We start from the raw sequence: 14,271 nt of genomic DNA on the forward strand, positions 1-14,271 counted from the left end.
CAACGGTAGCCCGCGCACACGTCTAGAGTCCGGCTGGCAGGCAACTCCGCGGGGCTCGCATCGATAATCCGAAATGAAGCTTGCCGAGATAACACAAACCTGGCAGGAGCCCCACGAGGGTAGAGAGCAAAGATGAGTCTTACGCCCATAAATGAATTCTGCATTTTCTAACGAAATGGCTGCGTCTAGACACCCATCTGTCTTTGGGTTGTGCCATTACCTCGCGGACGAAAAGGTCACCACCGGCGAACAGCGAGCGCAGCTACGGCAGGCCTTGAACGACTTTCTGAACAACGATATACCCCTAACGAAATTCTATAACTATGTCGGCCAGATCATCGGCAGCCAGCAGCTCTACGATATCATGAGCCAGCTCCGGGATGGACTAGACTCTACAGACCCCGTTGAGCCACCACGCAAGGTTTGCAAGAAGGACGAGCAGCAGGTCGCCGTGGACAGTAGTCGTGTACACTACTCCTGTCTGGCCATGACAGATCACATACGACGTGTACCGGTGTGGATGGAATCGTGTACACCGTCGCCTGGAGTTTTCTGGGGCCTTGCCGGGTCGTGTACGTCTCCGTTTATGGCGCTGGGACACGCCCTCGACAACGCTTGCCAGCCATGGGTCAGTGCGTCTAGAGTGGACATAGATCTGGCTATTGACCCTGAAGGACGAGTTGAGATCTCCATTCAGGACAACGGCACAGGGCTGTCCTTCAAGGAATTCCACAGCTGTTTGAAGCAGATTGCTGGATTCAAACCTACAGACGTGAAGACGAAGCCCTGGCGATATGGACTCGGCTTTAAGATCGCCTTCGCACGTCTAGGTTTGGGAAGCCTGCTGATCACGCAAACGGAGCAGATGATTGGCATGGGCATGTGTAGTCTACCCCTCATGGGACATGTTCATTCCAACCAGCTGATTGCACCAGCAGTAGTGTGGCAGCTGCCTGACCGCGTGTTGATGACCAACGGGTTCCCAGCCGTCAATCATCGGCAAACTCAGAAACTGATCATGCAATACTCTTCATATAGGAGCCCTGCTGCTCTTGCTGCTCAGATACAGGCTCTAAGGTCCGAATGCGGCACTCGGGTGATCCTCTACGATTTGAGGGACGACTTCCCTGGCTTAGCGGTGGATGAGAATACCGGCCGTATACACCACGAAGCCTTTACAGACGGAAAGACAGCCGTCAAGGCCAGCGACCTGAGGTGGGAAAAGTGGACTGAAGAGAGTTGCGGCCGCAAAGTCATGGTGGCCGACGCAGCGCGCGGCTTTCTACCCAAGACCTTTCCGTTCTGGACGAAGCCGGAGGATGGGTTGGACGGGTGTTTAGCCACCTTCCTGTTTTGGGCTCGCCTGCACAAAAAGTGCGTTCTTAGCCTTGCTGGCGTAGCTCTGTCCGTGCCTGAGGAGGAGGGCTCAGACGATTCAGGGTTCGCTGGCGGGCTATACCGAGTATTGAAGAACACCCTGCACCACTCAGTGGAGGTCGCTAACATCTTCCAAGGCGGCGACCTTAATCTCCAGTGCGTAGGACTGATTGGGTTCCTGAACCCGGGCCGTGCAGCGGCCGTGCTGGGGCTTCCCTCCGATGTGGAAGACAATGGGCTTCTTGAATCGGGAGTGCTACTGTACCACCAAGATAGGTTAATATCCCGGCTAGAGGTGCCGCTACACGGCGACCCAGACCGCATTCGTCAACTGGGTGACTCGGGTGTCTACGACCTTCCTCCAGTGACCTGCGTTCTCAACGTCCCGGACTGGCTGCTTCCTAACATGGCCAAAAACGGGTTCGTGCACGAAGGCAGTTGTCACTGGCGAGAAGTCAAGCAGCGAATAGACGGCGTGCTTCGTGAGTTCGTGGCCCATGCAAAGGCGGGTTCCTTCCAGGGCTGGCAATATTGTCTGAAGACTCAACTCGAGCAGTGATTGTTAACTCCTATCACACGATCCATTGCGGTATGCTTCCCCTCGATGGTCACGCCTTCGCCTGTGGCTCCGAATTGGAACGATTCCACATGAAACGTCAACGTGGCACCCTCCTCAACGACCTGCTTCCCAGACTCGAAGCAGTGTCTCTTGGCGTTGAAAGTGTACCCGCAGAGGTTCCTTTCGGTGATGGTAGCACTGTAGAGTCCGAACACGAGCAGAGATACACTCGTCTCACCCACGGAGGTCACGACACCTACGAGCATCTCTGATGGTGCAGGTCTAAAAAGCAGAACCTTGACTCGGATTCCCACAACGACACATCCAGTCTGTTCTGCCTCAGACCCGTATCCAGCCGAGTCTAGTATGACAATGTCGCTGTGTGCTAACCATATGCCGCTAAGTTCAGGAATGAGCTTGTGAAGGAACAGAGAGAGATGCAATTCGGTTGCTCGGTCAGGGGCTTGGAACTGGCATGGTAGAATCTGTACCATTCCCTCAACGGTGGCCAGCTGGAGGTGTTTGTTCACGTTGTCTTCTTCAAGGCTATGAAGAATTTTCGCCAGCTGTTCACCGACCTGCGTTTCATGGCCTGCGGCGTACTTCCGCATGCAGCGTTTCCTAAAACGTTTACTACAGTCCTTGACGACTTCTTGTGCCCGCTGGGCGGAGCACGGCACACTCTCCTGTAGCGACCACAAAACTTGCGCCATATTTGCCAATTTGTTCACTCGTAGATGGGCTTGCCGTGCATCACCTTTACGAGATCCTCCTCCACTATCATCGAGAACTGATCGTCTGTGTAAAAGGGCGCAAAACAAAAGAATGATCCCGTAATGACACCAGTCACCCCGCCAATAATGCACAGCAGACGGGAGACGGCGCACCAGTCACACATCTGCACCTCGTATAGGTACTCGCCACACTGATCCAGCACGGGAATAATGTTGACCAGGGACTCGCAGGTGAACTCCATAGGGAGGTCCTCCACTACGTTCAGAGCGATCATGTCTGTGTCACCACAACCGCCCACCCACTGAGCACAACGATGCCACAGATGGCAGTGACCATGATGAGAGAGACGAAATGTGCAGACAGCCTGCAGCCGTGCCGAGCTTGGCTTACGGGTATGATGTCGTCGAAGGGCGGCGCACTTTCGCAGTGCCTGAACGATCGTAGTTGGGCGAGTGGCACTTTTACTCTAATTAACTGATGTCCGACAGCTCCTCCAGTAATGTGGGCAGCATGCCTGACACCTGGCTTACTGACAACCTGTGGGTGGCTGACACCTGGAACGAGACCCGCCACATTCTAGCAAACACAATTTCTGAGATAGTTTCCAGTTTTCAAGCAAGCCACGACAGCATGGCCCCGTTCGAAGCTTCCACAGGGTTTAGTTTCAGCCCTGCAGGGCTGCTGCTGCCGTACCACCTGGGCGTTGCGTGCTACCTGCAAGAGGTGGGCGTGCTGACCGACGAGGTGCCCATTGCCGGAGCGAGCGCAGGCGCGCTCTGCACAGTCCTCGCGGGCTGCGGACTGGAGCTGGCTTCGGTCGGCATGTACGCGATTTATGAGGTGGAGAGAAATATCGAGTGGGTGTTGCTTGCGGCGGATCACACAGAAAATTAGGAGCAGCTGGCCGTCTAATTGACGTGCTTCGCAACCAGTTCATGGATATTATTGAGGATGAGCATATCGCCGCCTACAACGATAGGCCAGCGCCTGCCACAGTATCATACACGTCCATATTACCTTACCCGCGGGGGCGTTTCGTCAGTCGATTCAAGAATGAGGAGGACTTGTTGGACTGTCTTTGCGCGTCGTGCAACATTCCCTTCTACTTCGCCTCGTGGCCTACAGTGAGGTGTCGCGGTCGCGCTGCCGTGGATGGATATTTCGCGGTTCCTAGAAAGTACTTCGGATGTCCACCAACGGGTGCGGCGAAAGACATATTCGTTCTGCCCTTTCCCGCTACGCGAGTGAAGCTCAAACACGCTGTTGGAGACGCTATCAGTCCGGACCTCTCTAAATGCGATCAGAGTTTAACCCAACAAGAGGTTGACGACTTCAGAGCGTATTTGTCAAGGAAACCATGTCCAACACACGAGCAATTAAAAGAGTTGTTACAGCGACCTCATCACGAATCGGCTCATTGTGAGGATGGTGATCAGTTCCCGGGATCCTCATCACGGATCATGAACTACCTAGCGCCTCTGGAGCACCCATTGTTGACAATGACTGACGAGGGTGCTGACCAGCAAGACCGTTCTGAGCTGGCCCACCCGGACCTTCCAACCATGGGGTTAACCATTTCCGAGCTTTTGAAGTGCGCGCTGGACTTCGCAGAGGACGATACTGTACAACACCTATTCGACGTGGGGCGTGCGGATGCTTTCCGGTGGCATCGACTGCAATTACGCAACGACCCTAACGAAATCAAAGCAGGCTATCCGCGTTCCCAAAAGAACAAAACTATGAGTCCATGGAAGAGCTTTACACGACATTACACCTAGAAGTCGGTCTCCAGGTCAGCGAAAAAGTTGCCCTGTTGCATGTCTAACTGCTTCAGGTCATCATCGTCCAGCAAAACTTCCTCATTCTTGCTTTTACGCGATTCGTAGACGTGCACCATGCTGTCAACGACGTCCAAGTCCCAGAACTTGACGCAGTTGTCATCTGCGGCTGTCACCGCAAAGTCCTTCTGTGGCGTCAGCTGGAGGCAGTTGATTCCGCTGGCGGTGCCGCTGTCATTATCCACGCGACAGTGGGTGGCTATAGTCCCACAGATACCGGTTGGCCTCACGCTGGCCACCCGGAGGCGGCCATCACCGCAACCGGTGAGCACCGTGCCCTGGTTGTACATGGCCATCGCATTGACGGTGTCTGGGTGGCCAGTAACCTTGCTGCGGAAGTAACCAAAATCATCATAGTCCCAGATTGCGACGTCGCCGCTGCTGAAGAGCGACGTGAGGATTTTGTTTTCCTGATGGGCGAAAGTCATGGCTACCAAGTCCTCTTCACATTCGTCACTCATCGCCACGAGTGGATCTGCGGCAGCCTTCACGTCGAAAACCTCGAGGTACTCTCCACTGCCGCATATAACATGGTCTCCCTTGGTTAGAATCTCGTGGATGGTGTCTTCGTTCTCCCAAAATTCGATGGCGTGGTTGTCAGGGCCTGGGGCTGACATCCTCAAATCCCAGCCCCGCACCAGGCCCATGTCGTCTCCGGTGACGAGGACACTAGGGTTGAGAAACGCCAAAGCACTAACTCCGCAGTTGCAGTCTGGGCTGCCCACTGCCTCTATGGCACATGACACAGCACCAGTATCCGCGTCAACTACAGCCACTCGTCCAAGCTTGTCGCTCGTGACAAGCCGCTGGCCATCGTTAGACCAGAGGACCCTACGGACAGGGAAATCGCTGTGAACGTCAAAGGTGGCACGTTTGATCTCCTCAAACCCCTGCACATCCCAAACGTCCAAGCGACCGTTAACCAGAGAGAGAGACACCAGGTTTCGAGACGGATGGAACGCCATGTCAAGCACAGGGCTTCCAGCATCAATGGTCCTCACAGGGGACAGCTGCATAGCAAATAGGAATTTGGATGGCCAAAGCTGGAAGACTCAAGACCGCCAAGGCGAAACCCGTCTCTAAGGACATCGCGAAGCCCGAGAGCCTCACCCACAACCAGCGCAAGAGGCGAAAGCGAAAAGAGATGATCCTGAAGAAACTCGACTTCAGGCGTTTTCTGCAGCAGAAGGATGAGAATGTGCTGGCTCCCGCCGCACCCCAGTCTGTGAGCTCGCCCAAGAAGCCCACGAAGCGGCTCACCGCCAAGCAGCGTGCTGAGACGGTACAGCAAGAGATGCACCACTACTCAGAGGTGCTCCGAAACGGCTTGCAAAGCAACCCGTTGAAGATGATGACCCAGCACTTAGGACAAATGAGGGACTTCGAGATGTGATATATGTTCAACGGACTTTAAGCTTCGCCATCACTTGTAGCAGTCTTGCAGTCGGGGCTTCCAGGGGACTTCCTTTTCTTGTAGTCTGTGCGATGCTGAAAAAACTGAGAGATGGGCTGTCGTAACAGCCGCAGCTTGTCGTCCATGTCTAGGTTTTCAGTACGCTTCCTTTTCGTCCGCCTGGAAGTAGCCATGTTTCGGCCAAACCGACCTTCATTCAACATAAGGTTGACACGATCTATGATAAAGTCGTCAGGCTCCTGGCCCAGGAGGAGCGGGGCCTCTCCCACGGACCCCTCCGTAACTCGCGGCACCCAAACGAGGTCTGCTTGCACCGTCTGCTGCGCGATCACGTCCGTGACTCGTACCTCGAAGCGTGCGTCGTCGAGGTCGTAGTAAAAGGAAGTGGAGTTAGGGCCTATAAACGAGTTGAGCACTGCTGTTTTGTCCGTGGCGACGTTGCCAAGGGACTTGGAGTGCCGCTTGAAATCCGTTCCGTTGGCGTAGATGACAGGTGCGCCGGGGAAGTGCCAGTAGTGGAAAGGTTGTTCGAAGGCATCCTCAGGGAATCCCAAAGACGTGCAGAAAGCACGATGTAGATTGAATAGCGTGATTCCCGCGTTAACTCCTAAGATTCGCAGGAAGGAGTGGTCACCGCCTACAATTCGAAATTGGAGTTCTACCATGTCGAACAGAGAGAGCTTCTGGTCTTCCCACAGTGCTCGGGGATTGCCAATGGTGGGAATCACCGCCCTCACCAGCTCCTGTAAGTAAGGCATCTGCAACAGACCACACAGCTGTGCAACGGTCATGGACGGCAAGACGATGCTGCCAGGATCTGCGCCGGAGTAATCTACCAGAGGAATTGGCGACAACAGGACCTGCCTTTCCGTGCTGCAGCTGGGGTGGTCTGCGGCAGCCTCCTCGGGAGTAGGCAGATTTCTCTTCACCGCGGGCATTCAGGAATTGAATTTCTCCAGAGCGGCATGCCCATTTAGGGTATACATACTAGCTAATGGGTACAGATACCGTAGATACTCCCCGCGGCCGCACGTCGCGATAAACAATCATATCTGCCCCCGTGGGAACCTAGGGCGTGATTGGAACGTGCAGTCCACTGCTGAGGCCTCGGTCAGGAGAATCTTCGAGGAGAACAAGTACATAATGATGAATATTTCCTCAAGAGTTCATCGTCACCTTGGGGAGTGCCCTTGTGGTAAGGGGACGCGATCCCTTAACAGCAGAGGCGTGTACTGTCCGTCGGTCAAAGTGTGATGTGAGTCTTCAGAGTCGCATGGTCGAATCCAAGGTGAAGGCCAACAGTTAACTCTCAAGCAGCTAGCCTCTACTTACCAGTCGTTACTCACTGCTCAAGTTCGTATGGCAGTTGCCGTGACGGAAGCCCAGACGCAGCTCACCGCCAACCGCAGCGCGGAGCTACTATTACCCAGGTTCAATCTGGTCCGCCCTTCGCGTTACCCAAACTTGGTCCCGCGGTCCCGACACGAGCTCTTGACTGAAAAGCCGTGGAACGTGGTCCCTGTGGTGCTGACACAGGATGTGGCTGAGCGGAGGCGGTGTCAGCTGCATTCGAGTTTTGTCCTGGACCTGATACAGAACCGGAAGGATTACGCACGCGAATCCGTCAGTGTGAACGGCAGAACTCTCGAAGGCGAGTCACCAGGGTCCTGCGAACGGCAGCATGTCCCGACAACTACGATCGCCTCATGGAGGATTGCGTCGCTCGGCATCGCATGTGCATTCCGGAGGCGCCCAGTGGCGCTGCTGCAGCGCATGCCGCTGTGCTGGCTCACGCTCTCAGCCGCACCCTCCTTGGGCAGGTAGCCTTAGCGGCGCTAAGCGAGGCCATCCGAGACGAGGGAGTGGTTCTGCAGGCGGCGGGTACAGGTGGTTGCACTGTCTTCTGCTTCCTACACGGGGGGCAATTCGTAGGTCGCGGGGAATTCAAATTTGTGTTGCGATCGGATAGCGACATCGAAGATGACACCTGTCAGTTGGCCGTAAGCGTGGTACTGACGAGTCAGGACCTGATGCGCGACTTGTCCACCGTTCCGTGCGACCTGCCTGGCACTGTCGAAGGCGTTGGGTTTGTATGGGACACGTGTATCAAAGTTTGTTCATGAATTTCGGACAATCAGGCAAACCAACGAAACTTGCCAAAGCGAGGTCTCTGCGGCTCGACGACCAGCGGCGGCAGATGAACCGGCGTGACAGGGTCACCAGCCGACACCGACACGGTCACCTTATCAGAGGCGGGGTCGAACACAGGAGGCGAGGGCTTCGCGGCCTCCTTGGCATCTGGGGTCACCGACAGCTCGCTGCTAAGACTCGCTTCGGTTGCTTTCATCTCCCAGGTTCCGAACGTGCTCATTTGCGGGATGATTGACGAGACCACGGTGTTCTTGCTAGCCGCCTTCCGCATTACTGGAGCTAGATCAGCGGGGATCCCGTAAGGGTAGGAGACCCAGCCGTTCGCGTACTTGTACATACCATTGGGGCATACAGGCTGGTAGAGAGAGTCTTGATACGGGGTGTCGTGCATCAACCCTTCCAGGGTGGTGTAGTCGTAGCCCGGGCGCCCCGCACGGGGCATAACTGTGGCGGGACCGCCTAGGCGGAATGGACTCGTGCAGTGATCCGGATAGCCTGGCAACCTTGTCGTGAAGTCTTGGTCATGCATGGGCGGCGGTAGTGCCCCCTCATCAGCTGCGTCACTGAATAGGCTGCGGTGTTACCTGCTGTATTGGACATCGGCGAATCTGCACACGCACACTATTTTGGGCAATAGCATGACAGTTTCGACGCCACAAGTTATACATATGGAAAGATACACATTGGACGCTCTTTGGCGTCACCTTCTTGATCTCACCTTCTTTTCCCCGGCACCAGCGGCGGCAAAAAGGGCTTCGGCTTCTTCACGGCCCTTGTCCACTTTGGGTTGCCACTGTGAGCCCTCCAAGACAGATGCGTCGTATTCAAAATGTAGGTGGTTTGTGGCGTCTTTCACTATCCCGTGACTCAGTAACTCGGCTAGAACCTGGTGTAGCGTCAGCAGCGTCATGGATATAACTCGCAATTGAACCAAGCGCGTGAGCTCTTCTTTCTCAACCTTTGGCTTCTCTCTCGAGCCGGTGAGACGCTTGAAGTGGTAATCTCGACTCCACAGGTACACGAAATCTTCAAAAGTTTTCCTAACGTTTGGAGGCAGGGCATTCACAGCCACTACGACGTCTCCGCGGGCAATCGCAGGTGTGTCAGCTTTTGCTGAGAAGAAGCGCTCCACGAAGGGGACTATTCTCGACTGCTGATCGCATCGTACGAAGGTATCGCTAACATATCCCGAACCCTTACGGTCTTACCCATATGGCATGTGCGTATTCAAAGGGATGTGGTATATTCCTAAGCTTACACAGTCAGGAAGGTTGACCAACAGCAGTCTCGGGTCCAGATCTTCAGTAACGAACACATTAAACACCCGCTGACTGGTAATCGCCAGTAAATCTCGCAACTCAGGCCACCTTTCAAGCACGCCGTTTCCGAAGCAGTGGTGAATCCAGAGGGCGTGAGTGACCTCTGCCACTTCCCGTCTGACCAAATCCGTCAAGCTTTTCAGCGACGCCACCTCTTCTGGGTTTTGCTGGTTGGAGCCGCTCATCGAGATCACTCGCAGAAACTGCACCAGCCCGCACAGCGTACGCTGTGGCCGCACGAATCTCCAGTCAGTTTCGTACACGTCCGAGCCTCTGACCGAGAGGAACTCGCTGAGGGCAGCACCGTAGGCCTTCTTGGCGCCCCAGCCAGATAGGAGAACGTGGCGTCTCGATTCCGTGAGATTCCTGACGGCTTGGCAGACCTCAGGCACGTCATGAGGAGTTGCGGGGCTGGGGTCATGGTGCTCCGCGGAGCACCACTCATCCGCCAAGGCCTCTAGCGTGTCTGCGGAAGTCGCCACGGCTTGACCAGGTTTACCGAAAAGCATACTGAGTGCCGGACGCAAACGACTCTCTTCGGCAAGGCGCTCAGGCGTGTGTGCCCCCGAAACAGGCCTTGTAGATACCGGAGTCGCCGGCTCAGAGGCTGGTGTAAGGTCGGGCCTTTGCTGCGTGCTCACCAGCGACCCTCGTCGGCGAGGCGCAGGAGGTTGGAGTTGGCACTCGCACCTCGACTTAAGGTTGCAGCACAGATCACACACTCCAGCCTGCAGGACAGCGCCTGGCGTCAGTCGCTGCACTTGGGGGTCGCAGAGGAAATCCAACACGCTGAGCATTAAACCTCAAAATGTACATGAACAAATGTCAGCACGCAATTCTGCTCCAAGGAATTCATGCGGTCTTCGGCACCTACGCCAGGTGATCACGTTTCCATTGCTCGATTTCCGTCTTCAGCTCAGGCACAGGAATGAGGTCCTCCTTGGTCAGCGCCATCCGGTTGTACGGGTCAAAGGACTCACTCATGAGGTGCCTTTCGATGTGCTTGCGATCGACTACGTGTCCCGAAGTGGGAAGCTTTACCGGATCCACCATCAGGTCTCCCATAATGGGGTCCATGAAGTGGTCTGGAATCGAACCAGCCAATGCTTGCATGCGATGCGCTTCGCTCTCTTTTTCGCGGAGCGCGGTCTCCAGCGTAGTCACGAAGTCAGCCATGCGGGTGACCTCGGCGTCGGACATGAGGCCTTCACGCTGCACAATGTTCACCGCCTTCATAAAGGTTTGTATGGAGAAGTAGCGCTCCTCATCAACGATTTCACTCAGAAACCGATCCACCATACCCATGTCACGTGCACACTGCTCATATATGAGGTAGGTGGTGACCGTTGAGGCAAGCAAGGCGCGCGGGTCAAACTCGAAGCGCTGCATGTTCTGTATTTTCAACTGAAGGCATTTCGGACCCAGAAGATTGTCCAGCACGACGTTGAGGTTCAGGATGCACTCGTTCAAGAGGATTTCTGTATTAGCATGCAGCTGACACGCTCACCGTTAGGGATTATGTGCCGACTAGACACGGAGGCCAGCGACGTGTAGACCTTCATGGAGAGCTGCCCCGCTTTGTTGAGGGACTTGCAGATCCCCACAAGCTTCACCATCGGCATCGCCTCCACGTTGGTGTCGTCGTCTTCGTGGCCGGCAGGCACCTCCGTGGAGTCGATCGCCTCGCCGCGCTGCAGTCGGTTTTTAATTTCCGTCAGGTGACTAAGACCTTCCTCTGTGACCCAAGCCAAGTTGGATACGAAGTGGTGAATGAATCGAGGGAACAGGTCTCCGAAGGCGGCGTCTTCGGCGATGCTATGGAGGCTGTCTTGGTAGGGCTTCAGTGAGATGAGCTCGTTGAACAGCTGAATGTACAGGAGTCGGTGTTCTATGCGGGCGTAGTAGCCCGATTTTTGAGCTTCCACGAACCCTCGAACAATCCCCGGGAGCAGGTGGCGCATACAAATGGGGTCCGTCAGAACTGCTTGCCTCACCGCGCGACCTGCTGGAGAAGTTGCGCCTCCATGAGCTATGGTAAAGTGTAGAAGCGGACTGGCACCTAACGAAAATGTCAGATGTGGGGAGAGGGGCGAATCTGTATGGAAGTGGCACCAGGAAGGCCTACTAAGAAAAAACGTCGCAAGGGTGGCTAGCGGTCTGACGTCGACGAAGATATCAGGAGGAAATAAAGGCGCGTCTAATGACAGAAGGGTGAATGTTGACACGACTCCCATCAGAGACTCCAGTACACTGAATGACCGGACCCTGTTTCGACGTACTCAGCGGGAAAGGCTGCCAGCTGTGGCGGAGAATCGTGCTGGTCAAGCCCCAGATCGAATAACCGGTGAACGTCGAAGTCGTTCTCGACAAAGAGAGACCACCTATCATTCCGCAACTTGCCTTGTTCGTCATAGCAGTAGACACAATGGGCGAGATATGCAGACAGTAAGTGGCAAAACGAACGGAAGTTCACCAGGAAGTTCCGCTCGAACAGAGCAGAGTTCCAGCAGCATAACTGGGCTACGGCCTTACGGGCCTTCTCCTGGTCATTCATCGGCTGAACGAAGTTCTCGATGAGCTGCTCGTACTCCTTGACTGCCGGGGCCAAGACGCAGTGTATGGCCATGCAGGTGAGCCAGAACACCTCGGCAGCGAACTTGCCATTCCAGGCCTCCTTGTCGGTGACCTTGGCGCAAGCCTCCCGGTAGGCCTCTATGCCCAGAATCGCGTTGGAATCGGTCAACTTCCCCAACAGTCGATCACCAATCATCGCGTCGCCAGATCTACACGGCATCAGAGGCTCCAATGACGGAAACATGGAGTGATTTATGGGCGCGCAAAGCCCCAACAAGACCGCGGTGACCTCGATGCCGAAGCCCGCAGTTGAAACGCCCTGCGTTCGCGCCGACAGCAGCGCCATTCCCGGCACGGTGATTTCCGACATCATCTGCGCCACGTGGGCCCCTTGCAGTGTCGCTTTCGAACTATTAGCCTGCAGCGCCTGTGCGAACCAGGTAATCACCTCGCCTCGCCCTGGCGACTTGCAAAGAGCCTTGACAATTCCTATGGACGCCTCACGGGAAGCAGCTAAGCTCATGTCAACAGCTAGAAGCTGTTGCCGTATCGCCTGAGGAGGTATCGTGTGCCCGACAAAATATCGCTGTAAGACTCCACGAGATTGTATGTTGCTGGGTAAGATCTGAAAATCCAGCGGTGTGGGAGCCATTAAGCGACCTAGTATCGTGTGGAACTCGTACAAAAATCCGTTGCCCCGTCCTTTAGAGACGACGTCGGCTACAAAGTCGTTCTCGGGACTGAACAAAGAGTTCGTCATCGTAAGTAGATACGCCGTTTCTTTGTGGCTGCACAGGTGTTGCAACACGCGGACTAATGGGGTCCGAGCTTCGCCGAAATAATGCAGAGGTAATGCGTAATACACCAGCCTGGCACATTCCTCCACCAGTGCCAACAATGTTGCTGGTGAGAGGCGATCCAGCACGCGATGCAGAAACTCAGTCCTAACTCCGCTCTTGAGCCAGTCGCCGAGAATGGCAGCGGATTGAGGTGCCAGGGGGGATGTATCAGGGGCCGATTCGAACACCGAAGGGCACTCGAAAATCAGCGAGGCGGTATCCAGAATGACGACGCTTATGGCGCTGACCCTATCGCGCAGTTCCGGCAGGGGATGGCTATGACATAGCACACGCCAGTCCTTCCTTAGGCGAATGTCCTCCTCGATTCCATCCGAGTGACAAACGCCCCACGCCGTTTCCGCCCACTTCAAGCCTCCGCCACTCAGCGTAGTTAAGGTGCCAAAAACGTTGGTAGTTTCTGGTTGGGCGAAGGTCAGACGACCCAGTACTTTGAAAACCGAGGCCTCTGCGCAATCCTCGTTGAGGTCAAGCTCGTCCCTTTGCAGTTCGTTTTGTAGTATGTACGCCATAACGTTAGCCCGTGCGACAGAAGCCTCGTCGCGGGCCTTGACAAACTCAGAAGAGGCGGTCATGCAGTAATTGAGGGAAATTTAGTGACAAAGACCGCATCAGTGGTCGGTACTGAGAACAAGCGTTACTGTTAGCGTAGTGACTCAGGTGGTCGGTACTGAGAACTAGCGCTACTGTTAGCGTAGTGACTCAGGTGGAGACAACTACGTTTCAGAAACAATCAACACATTGATTGAAGATACGTTTCGTAGTCTTTCCTCCCTTCCTTTACCACTTATGGTACCTTTCCCACCAGACCCGTTCCTCTCCAAGGCTCGTCCACTCAGAAGTAAACAGGAAACGAATTAATATTGTTGGTATCTTGAGTATGCCTCCGCCCTACGTACCGCCCTTGCCTCTGCACTTACTAGAGAGGTGCACCTCCACTTCAATGATCTGCTTTTCCAACGTACGACACTGTGAAAGCCCCCAACCACAGCGAATCCGAAGACTGCTCACTGGACACGATCCAAACTACGATGAGGCGAATGCAACGTCGTTCGAGCTGCATGCAGGCGCTGCTGAGAAGAAGAAGCGCCGAACGCTGTGGAAAGCGCTGTACCCGTTGAAGCATTTAATCAGGATACCTGAGAAGCATGTTTCGTGATCAGGAACAGTAACGTCATTGCCAGGTCGCGCTCTCGATGTTGGTGTCAGGAGATCGCAACGTCATGCCATTGCCGCGTCACGCTTCTCGTAGATGTTGTAAGCCAGTAGCTTCTCAATCAAGTCGACGTGCGTTAGCAGCATTCGCCGGCAGCAGTACCGCTTCAGGCCTAAGCGATCCAGAGCTTCGCCTTCCGTCACGTCTGAGTGGAGGAGCTCGAGCCAGGGCTCCCATAGCTGTCCGACGACCTTCCCGCAAGAGAAGCAGCGAATAGGGATGATCATCAGA

The 14,271-nt window shown here is 55.0% G+C and overlaps 11 protein-coding genes across 19 annotated transcripts; 5 read left to right on the forward strand and 6 right to left on the reverse strand.

The window, feature by feature from the left end:
• Positions 1-175: 175 nt before the first annotated feature.
• On the forward strand, positions 176-1,936 carry KVP17_003622 (uncharacterized protein; the record flags this gene model as incomplete). Its single annotated transcript, XM_068521154.1, has 1 exon — positions 176-1,936. One exon carries the CDS (start codon positions 176-178, stop codon positions 1,934-1,936), a length of 1,761 nt encoding a protein of 586 aa, XP_068378485.1.
• Positions 1,937-2,663: 727 nt separating this feature from the next.
• On the reverse strand, positions 2,664-3,007 carry KVP17_003629 (uncharacterized protein; the record flags this gene model as incomplete). 2 transcript variants are annotated; one of them, XM_068521167.1, is made up of 2 exons in its annotated part: positions 2,664-2,947; positions 2,974-3,007. In XM_068521167.1, the coding sequence occupies 2 exons, from the start codon at positions 3,005-3,007 to the stop codon at positions 2,664-2,666; spliced, it is 318 nt and encodes a 105-aa protein (XP_068378497.1). The 2 variants fall into 2 exon arrangements, with proteins under 2 accessions (XP_068378497.1, XP_068378498.1); XM_068521168.1 differs by lacking the exon at positions 2,974-3,007 and having other exon boundaries at positions 2,664-2,945.
• Positions 3,008-3,148: 141 nt separating this feature from the next.
• KVP17_003608 (uncharacterized protein) lies at positions 3,149-4,414 on the forward strand (the record flags this gene model as incomplete). 2 transcript variants are annotated; one of them, XM_068521117.1, is made up of 3 exons in its annotated part: positions 3,149-3,528; positions 3,558-4,311; positions 4,382-4,414. In XM_068521117.1, 3 exons carry the CDS (start codon positions 3,149-3,151, stop codon positions 4,412-4,414), a joined length of 1,167 nt encoding a protein of 388 aa, XP_068378449.1. The 2 variants fall into 2 exon arrangements, with proteins under 2 accessions (XP_068378449.1, XP_068378450.1); XM_068521118.1 differs by lacking the exon at positions 4,382-4,414 and having other exon boundaries at positions 3,149-3,565.
• A 31-nt stretch (positions 4,415-4,445) lies between these two features.
• On the reverse strand, positions 4,446-5,525 carry KVP17_003607 (uncharacterized protein; the record flags this gene model as incomplete). Of its 2 annotated transcripts, none has more annotated exons than XM_068521116.1 (1): positions 4,446-5,525. In XM_068521116.1, one exon carries the CDS (start codon positions 5,523-5,525, stop codon positions 4,446-4,448), a length of 1,080 nt encoding a protein of 359 aa, XP_068378448.1. The 2 variants fall into 2 exon arrangements, with proteins under 2 accessions (XP_068378448.1, XP_068378447.1); XM_068521115.1 differs by having other exon boundaries at positions 4,446-5,474.
• A 17-nt stretch (positions 5,526-5,542) lies between these two features.
• Positions 5,543-5,902, forward strand: KVP17_003614 (uncharacterized protein; the record flags this gene model as incomplete). The annotated part of the gene is made up of 1 exon (XM_068521128.1): positions 5,543-5,902. One exon carries the CDS (start codon positions 5,543-5,545, stop codon positions 5,900-5,902), a length of 360 nt encoding a protein of 119 aa, XP_068378459.1.
• A 17-nt stretch (positions 5,903-5,919) lies between these two features.
• KVP17_003642 (uncharacterized protein) lies at positions 5,920-6,861 on the reverse strand (the record flags this gene model as incomplete). Its single annotated transcript, XM_068521186.1, has 1 exon — positions 5,920-6,861. The coding sequence occupies one exon, from the start codon at positions 6,859-6,861 to the stop codon at positions 5,920-5,922; it is 942 nt and encodes a 313-aa protein (XP_068378515.1).
• A 768-nt stretch (positions 6,862-7,629) lies between these two features.
• KVP17_003638 (uncharacterized protein) lies at positions 7,630-8,046 on the forward strand (the record flags this gene model as incomplete). Its single annotated transcript, XM_068521180.1, has 1 exon — positions 7,630-8,046. The coding sequence occupies one exon, from the start codon at positions 7,630-7,632 to the stop codon at positions 8,044-8,046; it is 417 nt and encodes a 138-aa protein (XP_068378509.1).
• Positions 8,047-8,057: 11 nt separating this feature from the next.
• On the reverse strand, positions 8,058-10,190 carry KVP17_003611 (uncharacterized protein; the record flags this gene model as incomplete). Of its 3 annotated transcripts, XM_068521122.1 has the most annotated exons (4): positions 8,058-8,629; positions 8,659-8,695; positions 8,793-9,252; positions 9,283-10,190. In XM_068521122.1, 4 exons carry the CDS (start codon positions 10,188-10,190, stop codon positions 8,058-8,060), a joined length of 1,977 nt encoding a protein of 658 aa, XP_068378454.1. The 3 variants fall into 3 exon arrangements, with proteins under 3 accessions (XP_068378454.1, XP_068378455.1, XP_068378456.1); XM_068521123.1 differs by lacking the exons at positions 8,659-8,695; positions 8,793-9,252; positions 9,283-10,190 and having other exon boundaries at positions 8,058-8,603; XM_068521124.1 differs by lacking the exons at positions 8,058-8,629; positions 8,659-8,695; positions 8,793-9,252 and having other exon boundaries at positions 9,279-10,190.
• A 73-nt stretch (positions 10,191-10,263) lies between these two features.
• On the reverse strand, positions 10,264-13,399 carry KVP17_003617 (uncharacterized protein; the record flags this gene model as incomplete). Of its 4 annotated transcripts, XM_068521142.1 has the most annotated exons (4): positions 10,264-10,871; positions 10,901-11,488; positions 11,519-11,643; positions 11,673-13,399. In XM_068521142.1, the coding sequence occupies 4 exons, from the start codon at positions 13,397-13,399 to the stop codon at positions 10,264-10,266; spliced, it is 3,048 nt and encodes a 1,015-aa protein (XP_068378473.1). The 4 variants fall into 4 exon arrangements, with proteins under 4 accessions (XP_068378473.1, XP_068378474.1, XP_068378471.1 ...); XM_068521143.1 differs by lacking the exons at positions 10,901-11,488; positions 11,519-11,643; positions 11,673-13,399 and having other exon boundaries at positions 10,264-10,782; XM_068521140.1 differs by lacking the exons at positions 11,519-11,643; positions 11,673-13,399 and having other exon boundaries at positions 10,860-11,354.
• Positions 13,400-13,704: 305 nt separating this feature from the next.
• Positions 13,705-13,983, forward strand: KVP17_003637 (uncharacterized protein; the record flags this gene model as incomplete). Its single annotated transcript, XM_068521179.1, has 1 exon — positions 13,705-13,983. The coding sequence occupies one exon, from the start codon at positions 13,705-13,707 to the stop codon at positions 13,981-13,983; it is 279 nt and encodes a 92-aa protein (XP_068378508.1).
• Positions 13,984-14,045: 62 nt separating this feature from the next.
• KVP17_003612 (uncharacterized protein) lies at positions 14,046-14,267 on the reverse strand (the record flags this gene model as incomplete). Its single annotated transcript, XM_068521125.1, has 1 exon — positions 14,046-14,267. One exon carries the CDS (start codon positions 14,265-14,267, stop codon positions 14,046-14,048), a length of 222 nt encoding a protein of 73 aa, XP_068378457.1.
• Between the last annotated feature and the right edge of the window lie 4 nt (positions 14,268-14,271).

Source organism: the organism of the source record quoted next (assembly GCF_019968985.1).
Source record: "MAG: Porospora cf. gigantea B chromosome Unknown PgB_NODE_14_length_79105_cov_124.187, whole genome shotgun sequence".
NCBI lineage: Eukaryota > Apicomplexa > Conoidasida > Eugregarinorida > Porosporidae > Porospora > Porospora cf. gigantea B.